This window comes from Pyrus communis, chromosome 10, assembly GCF_041283825.1.
Source record: "Pyrus communis isolate YQ-2024b chromosome 10, ASM4128382v1, whole genome shotgun sequence".
Classification (NCBI taxonomy): domain Eukaryota; kingdom Viridiplantae; phylum Streptophyta; class Magnoliopsida; order Rosales; family Rosaceae; genus Pyrus; species Pyrus communis.
Window position 1 is genome coordinate 28,580,734 of NC_142574.1, and position 27,361 is coordinate 28,608,094.

Here is a 27,361-nt window from a genome sequence, read left to right on the forward strand (position 1 = left end):
AAGGTATCCATATATCCAAACAATATTATCTAGAGAGAAATTTTATTTGAACTCGTGTAACTTCACTCTACACCCCAATTTAACTTTAAATGTGGATTGTTTTCTTTATCCTATTACATAATCACCATCACATACATTATCAATAAAACTAAAATTTATCAATAAATCCACTCCAATAATTAAAACGAAAGAGCAATAGTAACAGAAACCGAAAAGGAAGTGAAGCTCACACTTTGGTTTGGAAGGGTAATAAAGTGAAGGTGACGTGGGGCTGGATGATTTTCAACGTGTTTTGGATGGACAAAAACAGAAGAATTTTTTAAGATTATGCCGGAACAGGTTTTGCAGAGCTTTGGGACATAATTAGGTTTTTGTCAGCCCTCTGGGCTTCTGTTTCTCATGAGTTCATGGGAATTTCCATCTCCTTAATTAATTTGGGTGGATTTAAAGGCAACCTTCTTATAGTTTGTGATTTTGTGTTTAATGTCTGTTAAATCATGAAGAATTGAATGGAAAGACGACAGATCTATTGGAAGGAGAGAACGTCAGAAGAAAGAATATATGCTTAGAGTTTGGTTTTTTATTTTTTAAATGGGTATAAAGATAAATGTACATATTAAATTGAATTTGTGATGATTGTTAAGGTAGTATGCTTTATGTTTTGCTTACGAGGGTAGGCTACTTCGGAAACCCTACTTTCGAATCTCTCGGCAAGAAGGATATATGCACCAAAGAACATATGGAGTTAGCCACAGAAGCAGCAAGAGAAGGAATTTTGTTAATGAATGCCAATGAAACTTTGCCTGTGAACTCTGCTAAGCTTAAAATCCCAACTGTCGTCGGGCCTCATGCCAATGCTACCAAGGTCATGATCGGAAACATGGCTTAAGAGCAACTCCAGCATTGCAAAGGCCTCCTAGGGCCATTCACTATTGAATACACTAAGTGAATAGTAACTACCTTTTGCATCTCCATCCCTAAATTGAATAGCCATGGCAATAAGCTATTCAATCCATACATCCCCGTCACCCTTTCCCTTTTTCCTCTCATTTGACCATTTCTCTCTCTCTCTCTCTCTCTCTCTCTTCTTCCTTTTTCTTTCTTTCTCTCCCTCTTTTGCAGCTCACTCTTGTGAGCTCGCTTCCTCCTTCCTCTTCAACAAATCAAGCTCAAAAATAATATTTTTGGAATCCCTGGAACTCAAGGAACTCAACCATGGCCTTGCATGGGGCATCGATGCATGGTGTGAGGTCCTACCATTGAAGCCGAGAGCTTAAGCTCTCAATCTCGAACCCAGGTGATCTTTCTATCACTATCTTGTGTTCTTGAGCTTTAAATCTTGTTGTGTTGCAATTCTTGTGGTTTAATTGGAGGGCTTAATTCCCTGCATGCTTCCCATTCTTTTTCCAGATCCGACAAAGGAAAACGGACGAATTTGAGCCGGATCACCCTGAGGTTAGCCACACATCACAAAGCCATCAGGCTCTCGGGCGATGGATTCCCGCCTGGCCTGTCCACCGGGCCTCCCCTGAGCCCCATTGTCTGCATGGGCTGGAGCCAATTGCTGCAGCAATTGGGTAATTGGAATCGCTGATCCATCGGGCTAAAGAACACGCTAGAGTTGCTCTAAGAATGGACCTCCTAGGAAGCTGATGCAACCATAGTTGTGGTGGGTTGGACTTATCAGTTGAGGCAGATGGCTTGGACAGAGTAGACCTTCTGCTTCATGGTTTCCAAACTCATCAACCAAGTCGCTAAAGTCTATAAGGGTCTAGTAATTCTTGTAGTCATGTCTGCTAGTTGTGTTGAACTCAATTTCGCCAAACAAAATGATTAAGTCAGAGCCATCTTGTGGGCTGGGTACCGGGGGAGGAAGGTTTCCGCGCCATTGCAGATATTGACGGATTAAGCAGGTAGTAATTACCAACTTGAAAACAATATTAGTGTCGTTTGAGTGGGCCTCCCCCAGGCCAGTCTCTCTAAAATTACCCATTTGGTTATGGGCTTCGCTACGCTCAATTCAACTACACCCTAACAGCTGCAGATAAATCGATGAATATTTTGTTGAACAAGACCCAACACTGCCACGAAATTAAGTACGATGATGAAGCACACAGACCAACTCAACCTGCAGTCCTTGTAGATGACTTGTATGGAAAGGGATCCTCTCCGAATTCCTTCCTCCTAATCCATCAAATTAGTGGATCCGTGCTATTGAAATTTGATCCAACGGCTGAAGTTATTATAACTTTAAAGTGGGTCCCTGTTTGTAGCCATTGAATCAAATTTCAATAGCACGTATAAACTGATTTGGTGGATTAGGAGGAATGGATCCGGAGAGGATCTTTTTCCGACTTGTATCACAATTGTACATATACCAATCTCTACCATAAAGTTTGGTTAAAATCCTGCATATTTTTCCAAGTAAATCGTTATTAGCATTCTTAAAAAATCATCATACACTTGTTTAGTCGTTCCTCTTTTATTGTTCTATTATATAACTGTGTACGATGACTTTTTTAGAGTGTGTTGCATCTCCCTTCTATATAATAGTAATAATACACATCGGGTATGCATGAATCGATCTCCACGAGACAGAATCTTGTTGCTATGATGAAAATCAATTTCTTCGAATATAACCAAAGAAAAGACTTTACCTTACAACTAAGTAAATGGTTCCCATGATTACATCCAACTGAGGATGGCTTCCATCCAAATGTAAGATCCAAGGAAACATGAATACAAAATTAAGTAAAAACAATTTTTTTCTTTCCTTTGCTTCAAAATCGTAGAGGGTGAGTCTTGGTGGAATGCAAAGTTCACTCATTTGTGACCGAAAAATCACGAGTTCGAGTCATGAAAATATTATCTTTGCAAAACAAAAGTACAACTACATACAAAAGTACAACTACAATTTTTGAAAAATCACGAATTCGAGTCATGAAAATAGTATTTTTGTTTCAAAATCTTGAAGTAAATAAAGTAGAATATGGATGGGCAAAAAGGCATCATAACAAACAACCAAAAAACAAAGTGAACTGCAAGAGATGAAGGGCAGGAGTCGCAACTTGACCAAAATTGATCCCAAAGAGTGGGGCCAAAAAGGCGCAAAAATTAGCAAGCAAGAAATATGGGGGTAAGTGGGAAAAAGTCTTCAATGGTGCGCCACTATCCCCATATCTTATTGGATTTCAAACAAATGTATAGGGATGGGAGGAGGCAATACCTCCATCCATCCATGTCCCAACTATTTCCAGCTCCTTAAAAAGTTGATAAAAAATGTAAACTAATGAAAAATATTTGAAAATTTTGAGTTTTAACGATAAAGACAAAATACAATATAAAGTGAATAGTATCAGGTTTGATTTTTTAGTGTAAAAATATGATTTTTCGTTAAAGTGAACGGTACCGCGAGTTTTTCGTTAAAACTCTCTTAATAAAAAAGCATCTAAATTAACTTTAAAAAAAAAAATTAAAAAACACAAAAAAACAAAAAACAAGACAGTGACACAGATTGAGCAAGTCATGCTCACATAAAGCAATCAGTGATCATCTGAACCTTGTTTAAAAAAGAGAGGAGCTTTTAACTGAATCCAGCACCAAATACAAACACGAATGCTCATTGGTTATGAGGGAAGACGCAAGAATTCACCTTACATGCATGACCATGACGTTCATGTTCTAACAGCGACATCACTAACACGTCTTTGTGATTCATTCGATGGGATTAAACAGAGATCGTTATGGCTCGTTTGGTGCTCGAATTGGATTGGATTGGATAACTAAAAATAAATTTGAACCACATTGAAGAAATTTTATCTTACTCGAAGGTAGACCGATTAATTTTTCTGACCAAAGAAGCTCATCATTTTCATTCCCGACAAGATTTTCGGATTCCTTCATTAATCCCTTCTGATGACCTCGAAATGAAAAATCAATTCACCTTCGCTTTCAATATGCCTTGAATTTTTTTAATTATCTAATTCAATTCAATCGCAAGATGAATATAAGCAATAATGGAACATCAAATATAACTAACAGAAGCAAATTAATTTATTAACCAAGCGAGGGTGGCGAAAATAGTGCATAGTTACATAGCAGTCGATAGCTGCAACTTGCCATACGAAATTAACTGAAAAGAAGAAAATGAACATCCATACTACAAATCAAAGAGAAGATCGGAATACACTTCAGGAGCAGTACCAGAGAGCTCCGAAATCAGATTGAGTGACAACAGCACTGCCATTACATTTAACGGCCCAACATGGGGGATAATCGCCTTCGTTCAAAAGAGAGGGGAGTGATAAAAACAAAACAGTACCATAAGCTCAAGTGCACATTTAGTCGTTCAAATTCTCAACTCCAAGCTTCTGCAGCTCAACCTTGAGAGACTTCAGGTACTGAACAGCTTCGTCTAGAACGGCGACAGTGTTCATTTCATTCCCACCAGGTACAATCCCTCTCAGCGCCTTCACCATCTTCTTCATTTTCTGGCGTTTCCTTTCACTATTGCAGCTGCTACTGCTACCAATGGCAGTAGATTTTTCAAGTGAAGAACACAGCCCTTCCTTCTTGGTTTTCAAACCATAACTGGAGCAAGAATCAGAGAATGAGCTCCCATAATTTCCACGAGTTCGAGCTGTACTGACCTCTTCCTCATCATAATCTTCCAGCTCTTCCTCTTCCAAGCTCAGCAATGCATCAATATCATCGGAGTCCTCCTTCAGAGTAGATGATGCTTCTCTATTGTCAATATTTCCCTCGTTCAATCCCAGATTGTCTTGGATGTAAGCTGCACAGAGGTTAAAGGCAGGACCAGTAATTTTGTGGGAAATTTCAGGATTGAACATAATCTGACTTCGATGATCAGTCTGGTCGAAGATAATGAAATTCTTCGGGCAGATGCTAGAGGTTTGAAATTCAACACCATGGAAAGGTTTAAAGTGATTTGCATCATTAGGTAAAACCGCCCCACACCCAGAAGCAACTGGAATATGCATGTAATTATTACCCACTTGATTTGAAAACGGCGGAGCTGCCTTGTTGGGGTCAAATTGCTGGTCACTCTGCATCAGAAATTCTAAGTAATTAAAGCTTAACAGACGGCGTTTCAACTGAAGTGTCAGATTCTTTGACTTCTAACTAAATGAAGGTTCGCAAAGATAATACGAGAACTGTTTACAAATCAAGTTATTTCCATTCTGGTCACGAGAGCCACCTATTCCCAACCAAAAGCAACCACAACAACTACAACTGCCTTCTTATGTATAAATACCGCAAGAGTGCCAGTTTATCCCAAATCCCCGAGTCCAGAGGGCTTTTGATATAATACTACGTAACAGGTTTAAGCAACTGACGGAAATATTCAGCCTGAGAGCAAAGAAAGAGGATATCAACAGATTAGTTTTCATATCTTCATAGTGGTACAATCAAACAAGCATATCAAGAACAATCATTTGAATGCATACCAATACGTAAGTCCTAGTAAAGACAGCACACATGTTTTCCATTGAATGTAATAACTACTTAATTGCTGCTAGAGGGAATAACAGTCAAATAAACTATTATACTGCCCGCAGCTCACCCAAATTTGTAAAGTAAGCCAATAACTATGGAATTCCAAATGAAATCGAAATGACAATCTTATTTCATGCTTAATGTAAGTGAATTCAGCTGAAATGACAATCAATCGAAACCGAAAGAAGATGAACAACCACATAATGTTACGGTAGGGAAATAAGAATATCAGATGTACCTGACAAACTTGCATCTGGTGAGAGTAGGCAATTACCCCAACACTCATTAAAATCTTCCCAACTTCCTTTATAGCTCGATATTTCTTTACGTTTACCCCAATGTTCATTCTCACTCTTCCAACCAGGCCTAAAAATCACCAAATAAAAGGATCCTTCGAAAACAGAGTTTCACCTGCAGCAGTCCATCCACAAAGCCGCATTGTTAGAATGAGACTGAAAGAGCAATTAGAAACCGAACTACAATGCCACATTTGATAAGAAGTACAGACACAACAACTTGTCCCCAATAACTTCAAGCACAAAGGAATCAACGAACTGACGTTTTTGTTCTACAACAACCAAATAATTAAAATAAACACATAAGAAAATCAATCGGTTTCCTTTAAAAATCAGATACAGAGGAGGTAAATGCGTAATCAAGTTCCGATTTTTACACAAAATTACTTAATCCTGTCAGCCGAATCAACAAGGCAAAACTAAACTTGAACAAAGCAAATGAAGCACAATAAACTGCAATACAGAATGTGTGTAATCTCACCAAAGTGAAGCAATTTACAGTATGACACGGAAGAACACCACCAAGCGAACGCAGTTCCTGTTGTAATTCACAAAAGAAGACGTCCACGGCATCTTGATTTTATTTCTTCAATGCCAAATTAATAGTAAATCCTCTCAATCTTCCACTGGGAAAAACTAAATGGAAACAAAACCCCAAAGTTAATCAAATATTATCCAACATTTATGCCTTCACACAAGTCACTTAACACAATAAACACACAAATAAAGAAAAGTTTGCCTAATCAGATAATTTTTTTTATTAATTTGAGCAGTTTCCTAGCAACATAAACAGAAGCTAATTACACAGAATCACTAAGAAAAATAAAAATTTACTTAAACAATTAATCCTAATTCAAAACCCTAGATTATGGATCCAAAACAAACAAAATCATTCATTTATATTATATCATCCAATGAAACAACAGAACTAACTCAAAAGCCCACAAATCAACCTTCAAATCCCTCAAAACCACAACCCACAAAAAATTACAGCAGAAAAAATGTAAAGGTCAAAACTTTCAGAGGAAAACCTAGGTTTAAAGAAGAAGATAGCAGATTTGAACCAGATTATCGATTGCAGAGGATCAGATTTCGGATTTGGGAAATGAGTACTTTGCCCTGAGCAAAAATTTCCCTGGATACGCGCTGCTGAACAAGATCTACCACTACTGGTTCTATAGAGAGAGAGAAAGAGAGTGTGTGTGTGTGTGAGAGGAGAGAGAGAGAGATGGGAGGGCGTGTTCGGGGAGTGGTGGGTATTTAATTTTGTGGTTTTCGTTGGGATGTGTGAAGGGACCGAGACAGAGAGGAGTCAAACACGGAGCGTGTGAGCCGTCAGATTGGGGGCCTTGGAAATGCTTTCCGTCTATTGCGGATGCAATGATGCCCGTCGGATGGAGCACGCGTGCAGGGGCAATGTGGGCCCCTTCGCGAGGCCAGGTTCGACGAATGCTTATCGTGGTAAAATGACTCCTGTAGTCTTCGCCGGCAGCATTTTTGCTTCATAATGTGTTGTATGCTTATCATTTTATTTATCATAATTAGATAAATTTTAATTTAAAAATTCATACAGTGAATAATTACAAATCTTAAAATTCAAACTCATCATAAATAAGATAATAAATATACATCGCACTGAATGATTGTGAGCAAAAATACACTCACTCTTTGCCCGTGTGAATGCTCCATTTGCCTTTATTTGTTACCCCCTATTCTCTTAAATTATGCTTTCCATAATCTTGCTTTTGCTTTAATTAGCTCAAAAAATATTAAACAAAAGTAATATTGAGAAATTAAACGATAAACTAATAATTTTTTATTTATAATTTTTATGTAAATAATATTATAAACTATTAAGATTAAATTTATTCATGATAAGATTTCATATTTTGAAAATATGTTAGGATAATTTCATTATCAATACAAGAAAAAACGTTTGTTTCAATATAAACGACTAAACTATCATTTAACTATTCCAAATTGGAGTAGAACTATCCAAAATTGGAGTGGAACTATTCAAAATAAGATTTTCCGAACTAATAGATGATTTTTGCTTGTACTATTGTTCCATACTTTTTAATTTCTACACATCAATTAACGAAAACAAAAATCATATTCCCGAAGCTAAAATAATATAATAAACTAACCAACATGCCGTGAAATCAATATCAGAAAACTTATAAATTGCATCCCAATAATCATACTATAATATATTATGAATCTAAAATATTCAACAAATACACATCAACTTTTATGTTTAACATCCTTTATTATTAATTTAAATCAATACTAGAAAATTTACTTTAAATTGGGAATCAATGGAAAAAAATTGGGATTCGTTGGGATTTATTTATGACTTATTAATAATTTAATTTGCATTAAATTTTATTGTTGTTCATAAATTTAACTCCTATCAGTTTCACATCCCGGTCCGGGGCGGATCACTTCCCGGGCTCGCTCCACCACCGTAACACGATATTGTCCGCTTTGGGCCTACCATTCCCTCACGGTTTTGTTTTTGGGAACTCACGAGTAACTTCTCAGTGGGTCACCCATCATGGGATTGTTCTAGCCCCCTTCTCGCTTAACTTCGGAGTTCCTATAGAATCCGAAGCCAGTGAGCTCCCAAAAGGCCTCGTGCTAGGTAGGGATGGGAATATACATATACGGATTACTCCCCTGGGCGATGTGGGATGTCACAATCCACCTCCTTAGGGGCCCGACGTCTTCGTCGGCACACACGCGGTCAGGGTCAGGCTCTGATACCAAATTGTCACATCCCGGCCCGGGGCAGATCACTTCCCAAGCCCGCTCCACCACCGTAGCACGATATTATCCGCTTTGGGCTTACCATTACCTCACAGTTTTATTTTTGGGAACTCACAAGCAACTTCTCAGTGGGTCACCCATCATGAGATTGCTCTAGCCCTCTTCTCGCTTAAAAGGCCCCGTGCTAGGTAGGGATGAAAATATACATTTAAAGATCACTTCCCTAGACGATGTGGGATGTCACAATCAGTGTCTCTGTGTTTTCTTTTTCGTTTTTGTGTTGCATGTGATATTTTTGACGAATTTATTCATACGTGAATACGACCCCTCAAGCTCAAGATGCATGAATGACCAGAGATGATGGCGATGTGTGTGTCGAATTGTAAATTCGTGGCAATATAATTGGCTGCCAAGTGGCAATAAACCTCTACTTCTAAACCACATACCAAACTTTGATGAATTGACAGAAGTGGAATAAAAGCCCTTTACTATTATATGTCACGCTTTATCCACGAAAACGATGGTCGGATCGGATGGATGATATTAATAATTGGTTTTACAACTAAAAACAAAATTCAAGGTACTTATGAGTTTGTGTTTTGTTAAATTTCAGGTAGATAGGTTATGGGCTCACTCTAACAATATTGATATTATTCTTGTTTGGTCATCTGTTCAATTCGTCAGGTGTGAGGTTTTAATACAAAATGTCTCGGTAATAGTTAGAGTAGGGTAATTCTATATAAATGGCTTGTTCTCAAGTCTTCTGATCGATGTGAGACAAAGGAATTCTAACATGTTTCGTATAAAGTGATGTTAGAGAGATTATTTGTTTGAATAACATCAGAAATGGGTCCAAAAAGAAAACTAAACACAGAACTTCAAGTGCATGAGTGAATTAATACTTTCAACATATGGGTTGAGGTACAAGCCGCTTGATCTCAATACTAGACTTTAAAATTAATACAAGTATTTTCTTCATTTAATTAAGTATTTTGATTTTATCTTACTTTTTCTTTATAAACCATAGCGTTAATGAGTTGAATTATTAGATGTATTTTGATCGAATCCACGCCACCGCCAATACAGTAAAATGCAATATGCTTGATTTTGTGTTATTTCCCTTTTCTTTTTTTTCGATGTTTATCACTAAGTTAAGTCCAACCTAATCTTGTTACATAAATATCAAGCTAAGTCAAGCAACTCATCCCAAATACAAGCCAGGTTGAGACACAGTGACAAACTCATCATACTTATACTGAATAGCATATATTCTAGCAAAGTTTAACTAATCAATGTCTGCCTCTGGATTTCAACACTTCAACTAAGCTCAAGCTTCGGAGATTAACAGTCGAATCAAATTATAGCTAAGGTACAGTCCACAGTCCCCACAATTGAGGCAAATTTATTAGATTACAAAAGAAGCAAACACGATAACAGAAAAACGCTTTGATAATCTCAGACATAGACGCAATCACCCAAACCTGCAGTAAATAACAAGCACGTTTTGTTAGAATCATAGCAATGAGGTAAAGGAAAAATAAAATTACTAGATATGCAGTGTGTTATGCTAAACAAATTAGCTTACTTGGATTCGTCACGACGACTTGGCCAGCACCGTTGAAGTCGCAATTGTATTGTGCGTCGGCCTTATAGTAAAGATTCATGGCAAATGAGGCATGGCTTATCAGTGTATTTGGCAAAAAACATGAACCATGTTCTTGGATCTTGCTGCAATCTTTCAATACTCCACAAGCGAAGTCAATGATTTCCTGCAACTCAGAATCTGGGATTCCTGGCTTAGCCACACACCAAGTATCCTGCAAACCCAAAAAAACATATTAACTGTTTGAATGATTTAAGATTTTGGTTTAAATGAGTTATGTTTTTGTGAGGGAGAAATTAGGTTTGATTAATTACCTTTTTCTGTGGCAGTGGAGGTCCTGATCCTCCTGCCAAATAACAAGGGATGAGAAAGCACAAATATAAAGTGATACAAATATTATTTACATACAAAACGTAAAGGAAAATACTTGGCTCTTCCCGTGGACGAAGCCATTCTTACTTACATGCCAATCAAAGATGATATCTGTGGCAAAAAAAAAAATTCTTTTCGTGTTTTTATCAAATTTTATATTGCGATGGATCAAATTGTGAATTGCAAGTAGAAGAATGATTTATCCTAAGGAGCCGAGAAGTGTCAAAATGTATAACTTGTTATAAACACATACCGCTCACAAATATGCAGCTGGCACAATAACCTGCAACAATATGGTATAGCCCTAAAATGTTTAATTAATTTGTTGGAAATAAACTCTTAAAATTTGAAACAAATTAATTGTTTGTATTTGTTTAAGTTAAATTATATGAAATTGAAAAGGCCTACTTGGATCAGTCAAGGAAATGAGACCAGTGTTGGTAAAATAGCAATTCCACTGCTTTCTTCCCATCTTTTGGTAGTAAGCATTCATGGCGTATGAGGCATGTTGCACTGATGTATCCGGATAAAAGCAAGAGCCTCCTTTCACTGTTGGGCTGCAGTCTACATAACTGCATGCATAATCCACTGCTGAATGTAGGGCTTCTTCTTGTGCTGCAGGATTTGCTACACACCAAGCATTCTACAAAACCATGCAGATTAATTAAATTCTAATTAAATTAATCTGAGTATTTGTTGATTGTTATGAAAATATGGTTTCAGCTGGTTTAATTACCTGTGCATTCACCACCATTGAAATCTCTCCTGCAAAAATAATTGAAGTTACGGATTATAATTAAGCTATTTTGCTGAGAAAGGATTATAATTATTAGTTTGGCCAGAACACTTTTTTAGTCCTTTCACATAGTCACACTTTCGTTAAATTTACCATTACATTCAATTTGGTATCCGATGGCATCCGACAATTCCGTTAATTCCTTGTAGGAAATCGTCATGCACTTGGCAGATCAGAGGTAAATTTGACGGATTTCATACAAGAAATCAACAGAAGTAGATGGATGTGCTCAAATTCGAAAAAATTTAAAGCTACAGGGTCCAAATTCGTTGCATTTGAAAACCATCTAAGAACATGTAACCTTATGAAAACTATAGGAACTAATTAGGCAAGGGCCGAGACGAAATGATCAAAAACCAATTTCAGATTTTGAGAGAGCAGAAAAAGAGGAAATTTACAAATGTAAAATGCTGCGTAGAGTTAAGAAAATAAAAAGGATCAAAACTAGTTTTGCAGATTAAGATGGAATTGAAGAATCTTGATCATACCTGAGAAGACGAACAGAAGAAGGATAGAAATAATAGGAGACGGTAGAGCTAACTCAGCCATTTTTTCTGTACTATGTGAACTAGTACTCTAACTCTGTGATATGGAATTCATGAAGAGGAAAGGTATATGGGGTATTTGTAGCAGTTACACATACGCTCCATTTAGTCCAGATTGCATGAAGGTTGGCATGACAGTTTGAGGCCACCTGTTGCACATTTCTTTGTTCTTTTCTTGGTCAAACAGCTTTTTTATCGGTTACTAGATATTACAATAACCAAGGGTCCATTTTTTTCATGATGTTGTGCCCTTTTTTCTTTAATACTAGTGCAGTCTTAGATAGTGCTGAGGATTATGTTAATATGTCAAATTAATTACTTGTTCAAGGCTTCAAGCTATCTCATTTATGAAGAGAATCTGAATTGGGAAAGCATTCCTTTTTAAGACAGCTAATTATAAGAGATAAGGTTCTGGAATTGTGGCACGCATACACTGCAACCAGTAGCAAGTGTGGACGCACATTTCTGTCTTCTCCTTCTTGGACGAAAATGTACCTACAAAATAATTAACATCTTAGATCAAGGTCAAGAGCCTCACGCGCCCACGATGAATTGGGGGGGGGGGGGCTTTAGCCGAAGAACTTCTAATGCCAAAGTTAGAATTTAAGAGAGAAAGTGTTTAGATAAATTTGGAGAGTTTTAGAAGAAAATTGGACTTTAGAGAAATGAGGTGATATTTATAGGGGTGTGGCCGGCCCCCTTTGAAGAGATGGGAACCGGCCACATATGGTGGTTTTTGGGTGTAATTGCAAGATATTATGTCAAAATAATATTTATTTTGCAATCAATTAGGAAATTAATTAATTAATTTAGGTAATTAATCCTATTTTGAATGAATAATTGAAGGTTACCTTGTGGGGAGGATTTGATGACGATGGATGAAATAGGTTTTGAATGAATACCTATTTTGATCACTTTTGACCTTGATTGTGTCATGATTATTCGCTGCTTGTGCGTAGAAGTTCCGGTGTGACTCGAGAGTAATATTATCCCTTTCATCTAAAAGTACACATGTCGCCTCCATAATTTTCCTGATTATTTTTTACTCCACAACAAGAACAGGTGGTTATGCCTCTAGTGATCATAGGGAAACAATGGAGCATGTATATACTAAGCAGCTTGGCATAGTATTATTATAAGTCTCCTAATGTCTATGCTAGATGAGACATGCATGACTATCATACAATGTTTTAAAAGGCTCGCCTCAGGGGGCGCCTAGGCGTTCCGTGAGGCTGGGCTTGAGGGTTGCCACCTCTGTTTTGAGGGAGTGGGCGGAAGGTGCCAGAAGGCGTTGCCGGAGTAGCCCAAGCGTGCCTTAGGGGATTTTTTTTTTTTTTTCTCCCAAACCCAAATTTTGGGTAGGGTTTTAACTGCCTCATACCTCTGCCTTGCACTATCTCTGCCTTCTTTTCTGATTTTTATTTTATTTTATATAATGAATGTGCGTGCTGTTTATGTGCATTGTTATATGTGTGCTCATTGTGCTTTTCATTCTCTATTATATATATATATATATATATATATATATATATATATATACGTGTGTATTATAATATATGTATATATATATGTGTGTATATGTATTTATAATATATGTGTGTGTTCAGAGTGATTATTGATTAATAATCTTCTTCTTTTTTTAATATAATATATGTGTACACTTAGTGTATATATTAAAAAATTTACGTGAGGCTTCGCCTCAAGGCTAGACTAGGCTATCCCTCGAACGCCTCACCCACGCCTCACGCTTTTAATACATTGCTATCATAGAACCTGAAAAATATGAAGAAGCAGCTATGAATGATGATGGAAGTTGAAATGTCTATGATTGAGAATTATCAGACTTGGAGTTAGTAGATAGGCCTTTTGACAAACTCTATAGTTGGTGTCAAATGGGTTTTAATCTGGATGGTACAATTCAGAAGCATACGGACACACTGGTAGTTAAAGGCTACTATTATATCAACTTGATGTAAAGTCTTTTTTAATGGAGTTCTACCAGAGGAAGTCAATGTAGGCCAACCTGGGGGTTTTGTGATTACAGGGTCAGAGAATAGGTTTATAAACTGAATAAGGCTCTTAATTATCTGAAGCAATCACCAAGGACTTGGTATGAAGAAATCAATTCTTATTTGCTCAATTGTGTTTTTCATAGAAGTCCAAATAAAGCAACACTACAAATTCAAAGATGCAAAATCACTCACTTTTTTAATTTATGTAGATGACATTGTGTATACAGGAAGCAGCAATGAACGAATTGCTGAATTCAAAGAAGAACGATGAGAAAGTTTGAGACTGATCTTAGCTTGTTATATTATTTTCTTCGCATGAGAATTGTGAAATCTGAGCATGTCATCTTCATAAATAAAAAGAAATATGCTCTAGCCTTATTAGAGAAGTTTGGATTAAAAGATTGCAAGCATATAAGTATACCTCTGGTTGTGTCAATGATGAATCGATCGATAAAGTTGCCTCCTCCTAGTCGTAAGATCACAAGATGAATTTTCCAATTTAGAATTCTTAATGGTATACTCTGATTCTATGGCGGAATTCATTCACGAAAATGAAGGTTAACATTTCAATTTTTTGTATACATCTTTGTCTAATGATAATTGTCAACTCTCTGGCTGCTGGAAGGTGTTGTTGAATATGAAGCTTGCATCACCGGAACTTATACTTTATGATTCATATCAGTTTAAGTTGGGGATTGTTTGGGAAATGGATTTTCTTAAACATAGGATATTTAGGCTAAATATCCAAAATGGTCCCTGAAATTTGCATAATCAATAGAAATGGTCTCTGGCATTCAAAATCAAAAGAAATGGTCCCTAAGATTGTCTACCATCCATGATTTTGGTCTTTCCGTTAAAAACTTTTTGGGCAATTTTAAAAACTTTGTAACTCAATCGATTCTTAACCAAATTCGACCCATAATATATCAAAATGAAGATAATTAAGAAAGTGTAGAACAATATTGTACCTATTTGGAAGCCCATGTTGGAGATGGCCGGAAAATAGCCTGAAATGTGACTGGTTTGCAAGAAAACTGGAAAACTCGCCGAAAACTGGGTAAACTTTAAACCTTCATAAATTCTTCAAAACTCAATGAAATCGAGTGATTCAAGAACGAAAATCATACTTCTCGATGAGACGAAGATAATGGTACCTTTCTCGATGGATAACTCACCTTGGTTTGGCCGAAAAATAGCTTGAAAGTGGCTAATTGGGCTTCCAAATAGGTATAATCTTGTTCTACACTTTACTATCTTCATTTTGATATATTATGGGTCAAATTTGGTTAAGAATCAATTGAGTTACGAAGCTTTGAAATTTCCCCAAAAAGTTTTTAACAGAAGGACCAAAATGATGGTGGACAATTTCAGGGACCATTTCTATTGATTTTGAATCTCAGTGACCATTTCTATTGATTATGCAAATCTCCGAGACCATTTTGGATATTTAACCGGATATTTATCAAGTATGTTAGCAGCACAAATTACCGACGCCACGACGGACCAGTCTGCTCTGGTTGCTCTCAAATCCCATATCACCAATGATCCACAAAACATCTTGACAACCAACTGGTCCGCCACTACCTCCGTTTGCAGTTGGTTTGGCGTTACTTGCAACCTACGCCACCATAGAGTCATGACCTTGAACCTCTCTTTCATGAATATCACTGGAACCATTCCACCAAATCTAGGAAACCTTTCATTTCTTGTTAGGTGGAGCCTCAGAAATAACAGTTTCCACGGTACCTTGCCTCATGAATTGACCCGTTTACGCCGACTGAAGTTGATTATCTTTACAAACAACAACTTTACGGGAAATATTCCACCATGGTTTGGGTCCTTATCCAAACTTCAAGCCTTTAGTTTAGATGGCAACCAGTTTTCAGGTTCTACACCCACTGCTGTCTGTAACTTATCTGCACTGCAACTAATTATAATGGATTTGAGGGCAAATCAGCTGTCAGGTAATACCTAGCTAGCTTAACAACCATCAAGAATTAATTTAGGAAAAATTAGGATCTAGTATCCCTAGTCACTAATGTTTATAGACTCAAATCTTATTGGTTTTCAGTTTTTTTTTTAATTTTTTTTTTTATCAAAGTCTCTTGACTAGTTGACTTTGTACACCTCAGCATTTTACTAATAACATAGTTCCATGTCATTTTTTTATTTTTTTACAACAAATTTTAATTTATAATTTCTCCCACATTATCATGTTCAAAAGGTTGAATAACATTTGTAGCTGAAAATCTCAAAATTCTCTCACTCAAATTTATGTTTATATTCAAATTCAACATTATTATACGGAATATGTATCCTCAAATTTAAATTTTGCCAAAATTTGTTCAAACTTATTTTTTCTCCATGACCATTTTATTGCAAAATCATAACAAATGACCATTATATTGCTATGAACGCAATTTTAATTTTATTGGGTACAGTCTCTTCCCTTGTTCCTTAATCCATGTACCCAACTTTTATTCTATACTACCATTGCAACTTTTTCTTCTAAATTGTTTTATACCTATTTATAACTTTTTCCTATAAGATTTATATAGTATGTACCCTTATGTAATTTGGTCTTATGGTTTGCTTCCATTTTTCTATCCCTGAATCATTTTTTGACATTAAGAATTTATATGGGTACAATGTTTTTTTGTTTTTCTTTTTGTCACATATGTGTTTTAATATTTGAAATTGTATACGGGTATATTCTTTTGAATTACTATAATTGTACATTGGTACATTCTTATGGGAACGTGCATTTATCTTTTATCATGACATTTTTTTTCTTATTAATTTACAACTACTATAAAAAAATAAACACGCAATCGCAATCCGCTAGAACAATGTGCTCTGCTTCGAATCACTTAACCCTGTAATTTTTTTTATTTCTTTAAATAATATTTTAAACAACATTAATTTACGTACAAATTTACTTAACTTATATTTGCTGCTGTGAGGTTAAACTCATCATCTTCCTTTAACGTAGATAGTATCGTTTGTTATAGAAAAATAAAAAATTAAAAAAAAATTAAAAAAAAAACTCATATTCTCGTAATTCAGAACAGATTAAAGATTGTCCGAAAAAATATTGACATATATTGAAAAAAATAGAAATTTACTCCATTCAGATTCAGCCTTACATACTAGACAATTCACATTTTTCTGCTCTAGGGTTCACCCACCAATCTACAACATCAACAAATTTTCCACGCTCAAATCCACACTCAACAAAAGGGACTCACAACAAGTCTTCAATTCTTCTCATATTCTCACTCACTTTCCGGGAACAAAGTTTGTGGCATAGTTCCAGGCATTGTTGGCGACTGGGTCCGCAAGGTGGTCGGCAAGGTTCTCCAATGGTCCCTTACCGGTGACAATGGCCTGGACAAAGAATCCAAACATGGAGAACATGGCCAACCTTCCATTCTTGAGCTCCTTCACCTTGAGCTCAGCAAAGGCTTCTGGGTCGTCGGCAAGGCCCAATGGGTCGAAGCTTCCGCCGGGGTAAAGTGGGTCAGTCACCTCTCCGAGGGGACCACCGGCAATTCTGTATCCCTCAACTGCGCCCATCAACACCACTTGGGTAGCCCAGATGGCCAAGATGCTCTGTGCATGGACCAAGCTAGGGTTTCCCAAGTAGTCGAGACCGCCCTCGCTGAAGATCTGGGCTCCGGCCTTGAACCACACGGCTTCGCCGAACTTGACACCGTTGCGGGACAAGAGCTCTGGGAAAACGCATCCAAGAGCTCCGAGCATGGCCCATCTGGAGTGGATCACTTCGAGCTCACGGTTCTTGGCGAAGGTCTCTGGGTCAGCTGAGAGTCCGGCGGTGTCCCAGCCGTAGTCACCGGGGAACTCACCGGTGAGGTAGCTTGGGGGCTCGCCGGAGAATGGCCCCAAGTACTTGACTCTGTCAGGGCCGTACCATGGGCTGTCAGTGACTTTTTTGGTAGCAGTTTTCCTCATGGACACTCTTCCGTTTCCGAAAAGCTCGGTGGCTCCCGGGGAAAGTTGCACGGCTTTGCCGGCGAAGGTTGGGGAAGAGAGAGCCATGGAAGCAGCCATTGCAAAACAAATGTGATACTAGTAGAATGATAAACCAGTTAAAGGAAGAGAGGATGATGGGTGGTTGTGATTGGCTTCATGGCTTAAATAGGACAGTGCCCTTATCCTAGAAAATCAATAACTTTACTCTCATTGGTATTGGCATTCTGAAGTTCGATTTTTCTTGTCTAGTTGGCACCCTCTACCACCAGTAGTACCAACAGTCGCTAGATTATACAGTTTGTACTGGTGTTTGAAAAATCTCGGACAATAATGCATGGGTACCACTATTTTGTCCAATCGGACAATGCCACTTGTCCAATTGGATAGGCTTTCTGTGCTCGGAGATAGTAGAGGATTTCCTCTGTAGGACCAAACCCTAATTCTACAATGCAACAGTTGTCTAGACTTGAGAGATTTTTTAACAAACTCATCAATGCAACAGTTGTCTTGACTTGAGAGATTTTTTTTAAGAGTGTACTTGAAGATTACTATGGACCCTACAAAATCGTACGAAACTTTCACAACAAAACGATATTCTGAACTATTAATTTACGAGAATGAGAATGCTAACTTAGTACAAGAAGGCCGATCAGACACACTGTCTTGGCCAACTGACTTAACTCACAAAGTAAGTTTTTACTTTGAAATCATGATTCCTGTTTAACAAAAGGCAATATAAAAAATAGTAAATGCTATTTAGCAGTGAATGTAATTTGGATGTTGACAAACTCAATCCATATATGCAGAAGCATCCTATTCTTCAACATTTGTGACTATAATCACATAATGCATGTATTAACTTCGTGCAAACTAACATGTATGCTTCTGATCTTAGTTTTAGGAAGAGATATTTTTTGGGTCGGATAAGATTGAAGAGGTCAAACCAAATTTCTTGCATCCAAATTATAATCAGGTTCACGTGAAAGTAAGTTTGAGATGTGGACCAAGATCATCCGATATTTTCACAAAGATTTTTTCTTCTCCTTCTGCAGAGATATTTTCCTCACACGCCCTCTGCCTACCACTCGATTGTTCTTTTAACTTTTTTCTGAAGGGTGAAAATTTTACTTCCTAATTACCATATCAATTAACCCTAACATTCGACCGTTGAGAAGGCACTGTCACGACTCCTGTAGGTTGTAACACTCCAACCGATAGAATGCACCCAACGTCCCCAGCTTGTAGATTTTTTCAAGATTGTTTTAGAGAGAGAGAGAGCTTCCGATATTCTGGTGGCTGAGAGTAATCATGGTGAGCCCACATTGGTTATAGGTCAGGGAAATGAATCTGAGGACGTGGTGGATTAGAGAGACTGACACGTAGGCAAACAAAAACAGAGGAAAAATCTTGGCAGTCCAATGAGATTAAAGCTTTAGATAACATAAGATAAGTGGCCTTGATATCTTGCCACTATAAGTACGTACCAAATCGGCCACCATCAATCACTACTCTCATACTTGAACTGTCAATCAAACCTCAATCCTTTCTTTCAACCATGGCTGCTTCCACAATGGCTCTGTCTTCCCCAACCTTCGCCGGCAAAGCCGTGCAACTTTCCCCGGGAGCCACCGAGCTTTTCGGAAATGGAAGAGTCTCCATGAGGAAAACTGCTACCAAACAAGTCTCCTCTGGCAGCCCATGGTACGGCCCTGATAGAGTCAAGTACTTGGGGCCATTCTCCGGCGAGCCCCCAAGCTACCTTACCGGCGAGTTCCCCGGTGACTACGGCTGGGACACCGCCGGACTCTCAGCTGACCCAGAGACCTTCGCCAAGAACCGTGAGCTCGAAGTGATCCACTCCAGATGGGCCATGCTCGGAGCTCTTGGATGTGTTTTCCCAGAGCTCTTGTCCCGCAACGGTGTCAAGTTCGGCGAAGCCGTGTGGTTCAAGGCCGGAGCCCAGATCTTCAGCGAGGGCGGTCTCGACTACTTGGGAAACCCTAGCTTGGTCCATGCACAGAGCATCTTGGCCATCTGGGCTACCCAAGTGGTGTTGATGGGCGCAGTTGAGGGATACAGAATTGCCGGCGGACCCCTCGGAGAGGTGACCGACCCTATTTACCCCGGAGGAAGCTTCGACCCGTTGGGCCTTGCCGATGACCCAGAAGCCTTTGCTGAGCTCAAGGTGAAGGAGCTCAAGAATGGAAGGTTGGCCATGTTCTCCATGTTTGGATTCTTTGTCCAGGCCATCGTCACCGGAAAGGGACCATTGGAGAACCTTGCCGACCACCTTGCCGACCCGGTCGCCAACAATGCTTGGAACTATGCCACAAACTTTGTTCCTGGAAAGTGAGAGCTCCGAATTGTTTTGTACTATTGTTTGTAGTGTTGTCGATGATGTAAATTTGGTACCGAGTGATGGACAACAATTAATTTGAACTATTTCGATCTTTTCGTTTTTGAACAATATCTTAATTGGTCGAAATTCGTACCAGAAAACTTTGAAATATTGCCTGCTAGGGCAAAGCAAAACTGAACTCAGAAATGCAAGGGGAAGATATGAACTATGAGATTACATTGTTCAGATTCACCTAAAACCTTTCCTTCAAAAGACCTCGCTGCAATTTAAGCGAACCACGACTCAATCTACCCCTTTAATAGCAATCATTTCTTCGACCTCTACAACGTGTGGCAATTGTATTTGATCCACAATTTCTAACACAGGCTAGCTTAGACATATAGAGGAGGATGGCAACGATTTGATTTGGGAACGGAAATGTCATATCCATCCTCATAACCACAAAAATTAACCATCCCTACTCCCTAGGTAATAGGAAGATCCAAATAAAATAGCTCCGAGTCTACGAGCAATGCGAGCTCAGATACTCTGCTTTGAAGAAGAAAATGATTCAATGATTAGAAGAATAAACATGATTTTGAATTTTTATTTGCATCATATCTCTTGTATATTTTGCGTAGAGATACTTATGTATTCAATTAATGTGCCCGAAAGGTATACGAGTTTCGTAATTAAATTAAGAACCTAGTAATTAGTATACTACTAAACTGGTTTTATGAACAAATAAATGGAGATCGAATGTAAAAGAATGTAACATTTGGTCGAAGGCACATCGATTCTTAAAACCACCTCTGTCGCTTCGAGCATTTAATTTAACATTTGCAGAACTTGAAAACATTCAATCTCAAGCTTCTGGTGTGCTTGCTGGTCAGATAACTTTCGTTCAAAACATGCATCCATATATGGACCTTACCTGTCCGAGCTCCAACTTGCCAGAGACGAAGCCACATTTGTTTCGCTAAATAAAGCACGGACGTGCCAGGCTTATATAGCAAGGTATCATAAAGCTTTAAGCGTGAGCGACAGCCCTTGCTCTGGCCAGAGACTTGGAGTAGAGTTCTTCGTACTGTGATGCAGAAGTATCCCAACTGAAATCTATAGTCATGACCTTCTGAACAAGCTGCTGCCAATTATCCGGCTTATTCATGTAGAGGGCGAATGCACGTCCCAAGGCCCCGTTGAATCCCTGTTGGCGTTTCCAAGTCAGGATACGGTAAATATTAGACAAGAAAAACTAGAACAACATATTTACTGGAGTGGAGAAAAATCACGATACGAGGCAAGGATCTACTATCAAATTCCTAGCCTTGAGCACGAATGCCTGATCAAAAACGAAAAAAAGGGAAAGCAAGGGAAAGAAGAATGTATATGGATGGGCTTTACCTGTTCGTTAGGAGTCAAGAATGAATATCCATTTCGAAACTGAAGAGGTACAGTATCGTCATCAACATCGAAAACACTGCACATTAAGTATTTTAGGAGTTTAAGGTTCGTCTAGAAGGAATAACCTAAATCGCTAGTAGAATCGATAAAATAGGTCAGGCAGTGGATGCTCACCTATCATTTAGACCACCAGTTTTTCTTACAATGGGTATAGAACCGTGTCTCATGGCTATCATCTGCCCAAGAAAAAGCACAAGTTAATCCAGCGTGATGTAGCGAGTAATGTGCTGAAGTTTTGCGCAGGAAAGAGAACAGACTTTACCTGTGTAAGTCCACAAGGCTCAAAGATAGACGGGATGATGAACATATCAGAAGCAGCAAAAATGGCATGGGAAAGAGAATCGTCGTACTTCAATATCAAACGAATATGATCATGATTCTCAAAATGGCTTGCAAGACCCTCAAATTCGCTCTACGATAGCAAACAACACAACAAAAAACCTTTCAGTTATAGATTAGATCATCAGATAATGAAGAGCAAAGCTAGCCACTACTAAGTATTTACGTCTACCATACGGGAAAATCCAGCGTATTTATAACTTCATTAAATTTGAAACATTTATATCCATTTGTTAATTAAATAAGCATGACAAACAAACTATAAAGAACAAGATATTAAATTGGACTTTTCTATCGCATTGGACTTGAACTCAGAATCTTAGCAATATATTGGATTAGAGAATAGGTATTATGTTTGATACTGCTTTCAACTTAGCGATACATTAATATGGTTAGAGACCACAGAGATACATTCCCTGCTTGAGCATAAACTAACAGCGTAATTTTCTAACAGTAACGAACATAGCCAGGATATAATATCAAAACGGAAGATAGAGCAGTGCCTGAATATGATGCACTGGGCTAGAACCCAGAAGTACAAACTGTCCTCCGAGCTCCAATGTTCGATATATTGCATGTCTGATAAGATGTACACCTTTCTGTGGCACCAATCTTGTTATGCAGCCCACCTATTAAAGGATTGATCAAACAATTTCAACTAAGAATTCACTCATCTGGCTTACCGAAAATAGAATAATGATGCTATTTTATAGAGTACCAGATATGATTCTAAGTGCAGAGAAAATTTAACAGAAAAAGAAATTACCAATGGCCTCTTGACATCTGCCGAAGAAAGCCCCAGAGTTCTTCTTAAAGCTTCCTTATTTTCTGCTTTCCCCTGACGATCATTAGCACTGTACTGTACTTTGAGATACACATCAGTGGCAGGATTCCATGCATCAGCATCAATACCATTTAGAACTCCATTGAACTTCTTAGAATGAAAATTTAGTGTTGAATGGAGACCGTGTCCTCCCTGTGATCATAAATAAACAACTATTTTTTTACAAACGGAAGTTCAAGAATTCGAAAAATTGGCTAACTACACAAGACTTTTCAGCCATAGCATCTTAAACAATTTCAAGGCTGTCTGCCGTAAAGTTATTTTGACGGTCACAAAAGTCCAAAACAGAGAGTATGATGTATTTTTACATGAGTAGGGAAGAGATATATTGTTCTCTTTTCTCATCTGTGAAGTGTACTAATGCCCAAAAACAGAATAAAAGTAGGATGTTGAGTATCCGACATGAAGAACCTTTTCGTTAGGAGCCACATAATTTACTAGAGGTCCAACAACTGATGACTTCTATATCAAAGCTCTCATAGAAAAGCACAAATTTGAGAATTTTTCTTTCATCTGAAGAGGCCAACATCATCTCAACACAAATCCACAAACAAAATCATATGCTTAGATGTTGATATTTCTAACGTGTGTGGAATCTGGATTACTATGTATACAAGAGAGACAGATTTACACAATTTATGACGGAAACTTACATTTGGTTAAAATAGTTAGATTCTCCAAAATCAAATGTTAAAAGGAAACAATGCCTATAGGCTGGGACGGGGCAAGAAATTTGAATTTGAATCTGATATCTATAGGCAATTGTTAGTATGACCATGAGCAAAAGCCATACCTCAGCAGTCAGCACCTCTTGCGCATAGGTGGGAGATACTGTTGTCACGATATTAGAGAATACAACTGCACCCTTAAAGAGAAAAGCAAAAAAATGATAATGGAATCAGGAAAGCTTTTGCCAATTCCCGGAATGCTAGTAATAAATGAATCATCAATTGCTATACCTTAACAGCATTGATCCTATCATGTGCTGAGTTGTCCTGCATTCTATCTGGTCTATTTAGCTGGTGGACATCAAGACCACAAGATGCCAATTCTGAAGCAGGTGCAGTCCCTTGGTATTCAAAGTTGTGGCATGTAAAACATATTCTAGCTGAGTTCAATCCCTTTGGAGCATATAGGTCCCAGTAAAGTGGAGCCTAAGAACAGCAACAAGTTAGTCGAGAGAGAGAGAGAGAGAGAGAGCATGGTAAAGGAAAATGAAGGTTTAATGGTCCATACAACAAAAGCTGTCTGCCAATCATGGCAGTGAATTATGTCTGGTTGCTTGCCAGATTGAAGAAGCAACTCAAGGGCTGCACGACTGAAAAAGGAAAATCGCTTGAAATCATCATGTTCCCCATAAAACTGTCCTCTCCAGAAAAACTTATCAGGATGCAGAGGCTCAATAAAATAAACAGGAAGACCTGCATAATCAACACCAGAGTGAGCATCCAAGACTACAGTGAAAATCCAAGACAATAGTATGTCATGCAAACGAAACTTTCAAAGAACAAACCTTCAACAGTGCCCACCCAGACTTTATTTTTGAATAGTCGACCGTCAAAGTATGACTCTAACACCAGATCTAGGGCCTGCATGTTAAAGTGTAATGAAACTCGAGTAGAAAATACATCTTTTCTAAAATTAGTTAACTATTCAGCATACCCTTAGGTCAGGAACACGATCGTACTGCATGCAGTCATATTTGGGAAGAACAATTTCCACAAGGTGTCCCTTCTTCTGCAGTGCTTTACCAAGACCAGCCACAACATCCCCCAAACCACCAACCTGTAAAATTAACTAGTTATGTTGATGGTATGTTTATCAAAACAATACGGAAGATCTTTGAGATGCCCCTATATACATGAATATTAAACAGCGTTTAACAAATTCCTGAATCTGAACTACTGTAACAAAAGTAATTGTAGCTTGACAAGTAAGAAACCCCGCTCAATTATCTTAATAGAATAAAGCAAAAAAAGATAAAAATTTATAGAGGCAAGCTGAACTCACCTTAGCAACCGGTGCCATCTCTGCTGCAATATGAATGACATGCAATCCTGGACTAAAAAATCAACAAACTCGCAAATTAAATAGAAGCTTAAATACAAAAATCAACAAACTAGCAATATGAACGACATGCAATCCTGCATTCTTCTAATACTAGAAAGTTCATACCTTGCTCGTGATGATATCAGTTTGAGAAATGTAGACACAACATCATGCTCGTTCTTTTCCTTGCAGACCATGAATGAGTCACGAATTCGTCTCTCTCTCTTCCAAACCATTTCTCTCAACACCTGGGCGTCATCAATTGATATTTTGTTCTCAAACAACCAACCATCGATCATAAGCAATAAACGACTCCAAAATTCCCATGGCATATCATCCACAGGTTCATCAACTGCCCTTCTCTTGCTTTCTTCTTTTAGAGTATTTAGTGTATCTTGAAATTCCTCCACAGATTCTTGATATAATTGAACATAAGAATGTATCTCTTCGTCAGATCTTTGAAGCCGGTCCTCCATAAGTTTTATTTTCTTTTGCATCAGCTCATTGTATCGTTGCATATTTTCTGATGACTCTCTATAGACATTAGCTGTTTCAATAGATTCTTCTAATTTATCAACTTTCTTTTGAATCTCTTGGTTCTGCTGTAAAACTACAATAGCTTGATCTGCCTGTTTGGTTGACTTATCTAGCAGTAGCTGCAAATTCTCCACCTTCTCCCATAATCCTTTGCATTCAACTTTAAGATTGGATAGTTTGGATACATCTTCCTGAGAAACTGACAATTTCGATTCCAACTCTTTCAACGCAGACTCTAAAGTCGACCGTTGATTTTCCAGCATTACCACCCGTTCATCCGTATTCTTCACAAAGCTAAGCTCCTCCCTGAGTGCTTCTACATCATTCTTGAGGGATTGATTTTCCAATCTCAATGCATTCAGATTGGCAACAAGAGCATTGATGCTAGTTCTGTATGGTAGAGGAGCTTCTTCATTCTCAAAAATCTCCACCTGACCTCTTTCAACACCACGGTCATCATTGAGATTCAGTTCATTCTGCATCTTATCTAACTGGTTTTCCAAAAGTTCCACCTTTATTTTTTCCTGGGCAGCTACTCTAATCCGCGCATCGGTCTCTGCCAATCTCATCTCCAAAGCATTCATCTGTCCTTGCAATGCCTCCTTCTCACCGAGAATCTTGTCAAGGTTTTCAAGCGCATTTACCCGCGCCCGGTTGAGAAGATGGATATCTAAGGCCACAAAAGAGATACACATGTTTCACAATTCTAATAAATGAGGAATAAACAGTAAGGCCTGTTTGAGACTGCTTATAGGATGCTAAAAGCACTTTTGACCATGTTTGAAAGAAAACTTGGAAACACTTGTACATTTCTCTCTCAAAAAAAAAAAAAAAAAAAAAAAAAAAAAGCACTTACGCATAAGTCAAGTGCTTTCTTATCATAAAAGTGGTTTCTTAAGTGCTATCCAAAAAGCACTAGAATTTCTGATAGAAAATTTTAAGTTTTCAAATAAAGATGCTAGAAGTGCTTATGCGCGAAAGTGCTTCTTACAAAAGCAGTCCCAAACGGACCATAAATATAATTGAAGCCAAATGAACAGGGCAGAGTAATAACCTACTTTTCTCTGCATTTCTAATCATGCCAACCAAATCCTGAGTATTATACGCCTGTAAAGCGAACAAGCAATCAAACTCATAACAATCATTTAACAATTAACACTGACTCTTGAGTTTTGATAAGCAAAGATGAAGAGTTACCGAAGGATTTGCTTGATCAGACGGAATTAAAGTTGTCGAAATCGAATCGTTTCCATTGGCAGTGGGAGCTTCGTCATCAGATATGCTTTCAATGGGGACGATGACGCCCGCCGAAGAAGCACCGTCAGATTCGGAGTCGTCGTCGCCATTGAACCGGAAATCTGTACTCGTCGAAGGCTGTTCGACCGAGCCTTTCTTCCTCAGTCTCTGCCTCTTATTCACGCAATTGCAACTTCAAAAGTCGAAATTGAATCAAAATTATCATCAATCACTCGATCAAGCAGATTGAAGTTTGAGAATTTGATCGATAAACGATTTCACAGAGAGAGAGAGAGAGAGAGAGAGAGAGAGAGAGGAGGGGGAAGGTACCTGAGATTACGGTGCCGGAGCTTGCAGGAAGAAGCAGGAGAGCAGTGAAACGAAAAGCGAGCGTTTGAATATGAGCGGTGGCGGGAGGTGGAGTTGGAGCCGGTAATGCTGAGCCCCTGGGTGACGAACCAGGTCGTTAGTCTGACCGCCATTGATGATCTCAAGCTTTCTCTCTCCTGTTTCGGTGAAGAGGGAGAAGAAGTGGTTTCTTTGGCACAACGACTAACAGTCGTTTTATCGTACGACTCGGGGGCGAGCATCAGCAGAGGAAGTCTCCCGTCCAAGGAAAGTAATCGAATATTCTAACTTTTTTATTTTTCT

At 38.2% G+C, this 27,361-nt stretch overlaps 5 protein-coding genes across 7 annotated transcripts; 1 reads left to right on the forward strand and 4 right to left on the reverse strand.

Moving 5' to 3' along the window:
* Positions 1-4,031: 4,031 nt before the first annotated feature.
* LOC137728740 (basic helix-loop-helix (bHLH) DNA-binding superfamily protein) lies at positions 4,032-7,069 on the reverse strand. 2 transcript variants are annotated; one of them, XM_068467494.2, is made up of 4 exons: positions 6,845-7,069; positions 6,295-6,449; positions 5,756-5,928; positions 4,032-5,066 (listed from the first exon to the last, which is right to left on the reverse strand). In XM_068467494.2, exons 3-4 carry the CDS (start codon positions 5,861-5,863, stop codon positions 4,341-4,343), a joined length of 834 nt encoding a protein of 277 aa, XP_068323595.2. In that variant the 5' UTR covers positions 5,864-5,928; positions 6,295-6,449; positions 6,845-7,069; the 3' UTR covers positions 4,032-4,340. The 2 variants fall into 2 exon arrangements, with proteins under 2 accessions (XP_068323595.2, XP_088534484.1); XM_088678358.1 differs by lacking the exons at positions 6,295-6,449; positions 6,845-7,069 and having other exon boundaries at positions 4,032-5,370; positions 5,756-5,916.
* A 2,850-nt stretch (positions 7,070-9,919) lies between these two features.
* On the reverse strand, positions 9,920-12,021 carry LOC137728510 (PLASMODESMATA CALLOSE-BINDING PROTEIN 2-like). Of its 2 annotated transcripts, XM_068467278.2 has the most exons (7): positions 11,842-12,021; positions 11,294-11,322; positions 10,966-11,200; positions 10,811-10,840; positions 10,500-10,531; positions 10,168-10,399; positions 9,920-10,063 (listed from the first exon to the last, which is right to left on the reverse strand). In XM_068467278.2, the coding sequence occupies exons 1-7, from the start codon at positions 11,900-11,902 to the stop codon at positions 10,038-10,040; spliced, it is 645 nt and encodes a 214-aa protein (XP_068323379.2). In that variant the 5' UTR covers positions 11,903-12,021; the 3' UTR covers positions 9,920-10,037. The 2 variants fall into 2 exon arrangements, with proteins under 2 accessions (XP_068323379.2, XP_088534910.1); XM_088678784.1 differs by lacking the exon at positions 10,811-10,840.
* A 4,968-nt stretch (positions 12,022-16,989) lies between these two features.
* On the reverse strand, positions 16,990-18,352 carry LOC137729231 (chlorophyll a-b binding protein of LHCII type I, chloroplastic). The gene has a single exon (XM_068468094.2). The coding sequence runs from the start codon at positions 17,979-17,981 to the stop codon at positions 17,190-17,192; it is 792 nt and encodes a 263-aa protein (XP_068324195.1). The 5' UTR covers positions 17,982-18,352; the 3' UTR covers positions 16,990-17,189.
* Positions 18,353-19,186: 834 nt separating this feature from the next.
* Positions 19,187-20,370, forward strand: LOC137729232 (chlorophyll a-b binding protein 3, chloroplastic). Its single transcript, XM_068468095.2, has one exon. The coding sequence runs from the start codon at positions 19,459-19,461 to the stop codon at positions 20,254-20,256; it is 798 nt and encodes a 265-aa protein (XP_068324196.1). The 5' UTR covers positions 19,187-19,458; the 3' UTR covers positions 20,257-20,370.
* A 449-nt stretch (positions 20,371-20,819) lies between these two features.
* Positions 20,820-27,361, reverse strand: LOC137729233 (putative starch synthase 4, chloroplastic/amyloplastic). Its single transcript, XM_068468096.2, has 16 exons — positions 27,041-27,361; positions 26,672-26,903; positions 26,533-26,581; positions 25,064-26,144; positions 24,899-24,950; positions 24,551-24,673; positions 24,402-24,477; positions 24,125-24,309; positions 23,848-24,042; positions 23,682-23,753; positions 22,811-23,020; positions 22,548-22,673; positions 21,968-22,117; positions 21,820-21,881; positions 21,646-21,721; positions 20,820-21,448 (listed from the first exon to the last, which is right to left on the reverse strand). The coding sequence occupies exons 1-16, from the start codon at positions 27,298-27,300 to the stop codon at positions 21,272-21,274; spliced, it is 3,126 nt and encodes a 1,041-aa protein (XP_068324197.2). The 5' UTR covers positions 27,301-27,361; the 3' UTR covers positions 20,820-21,271.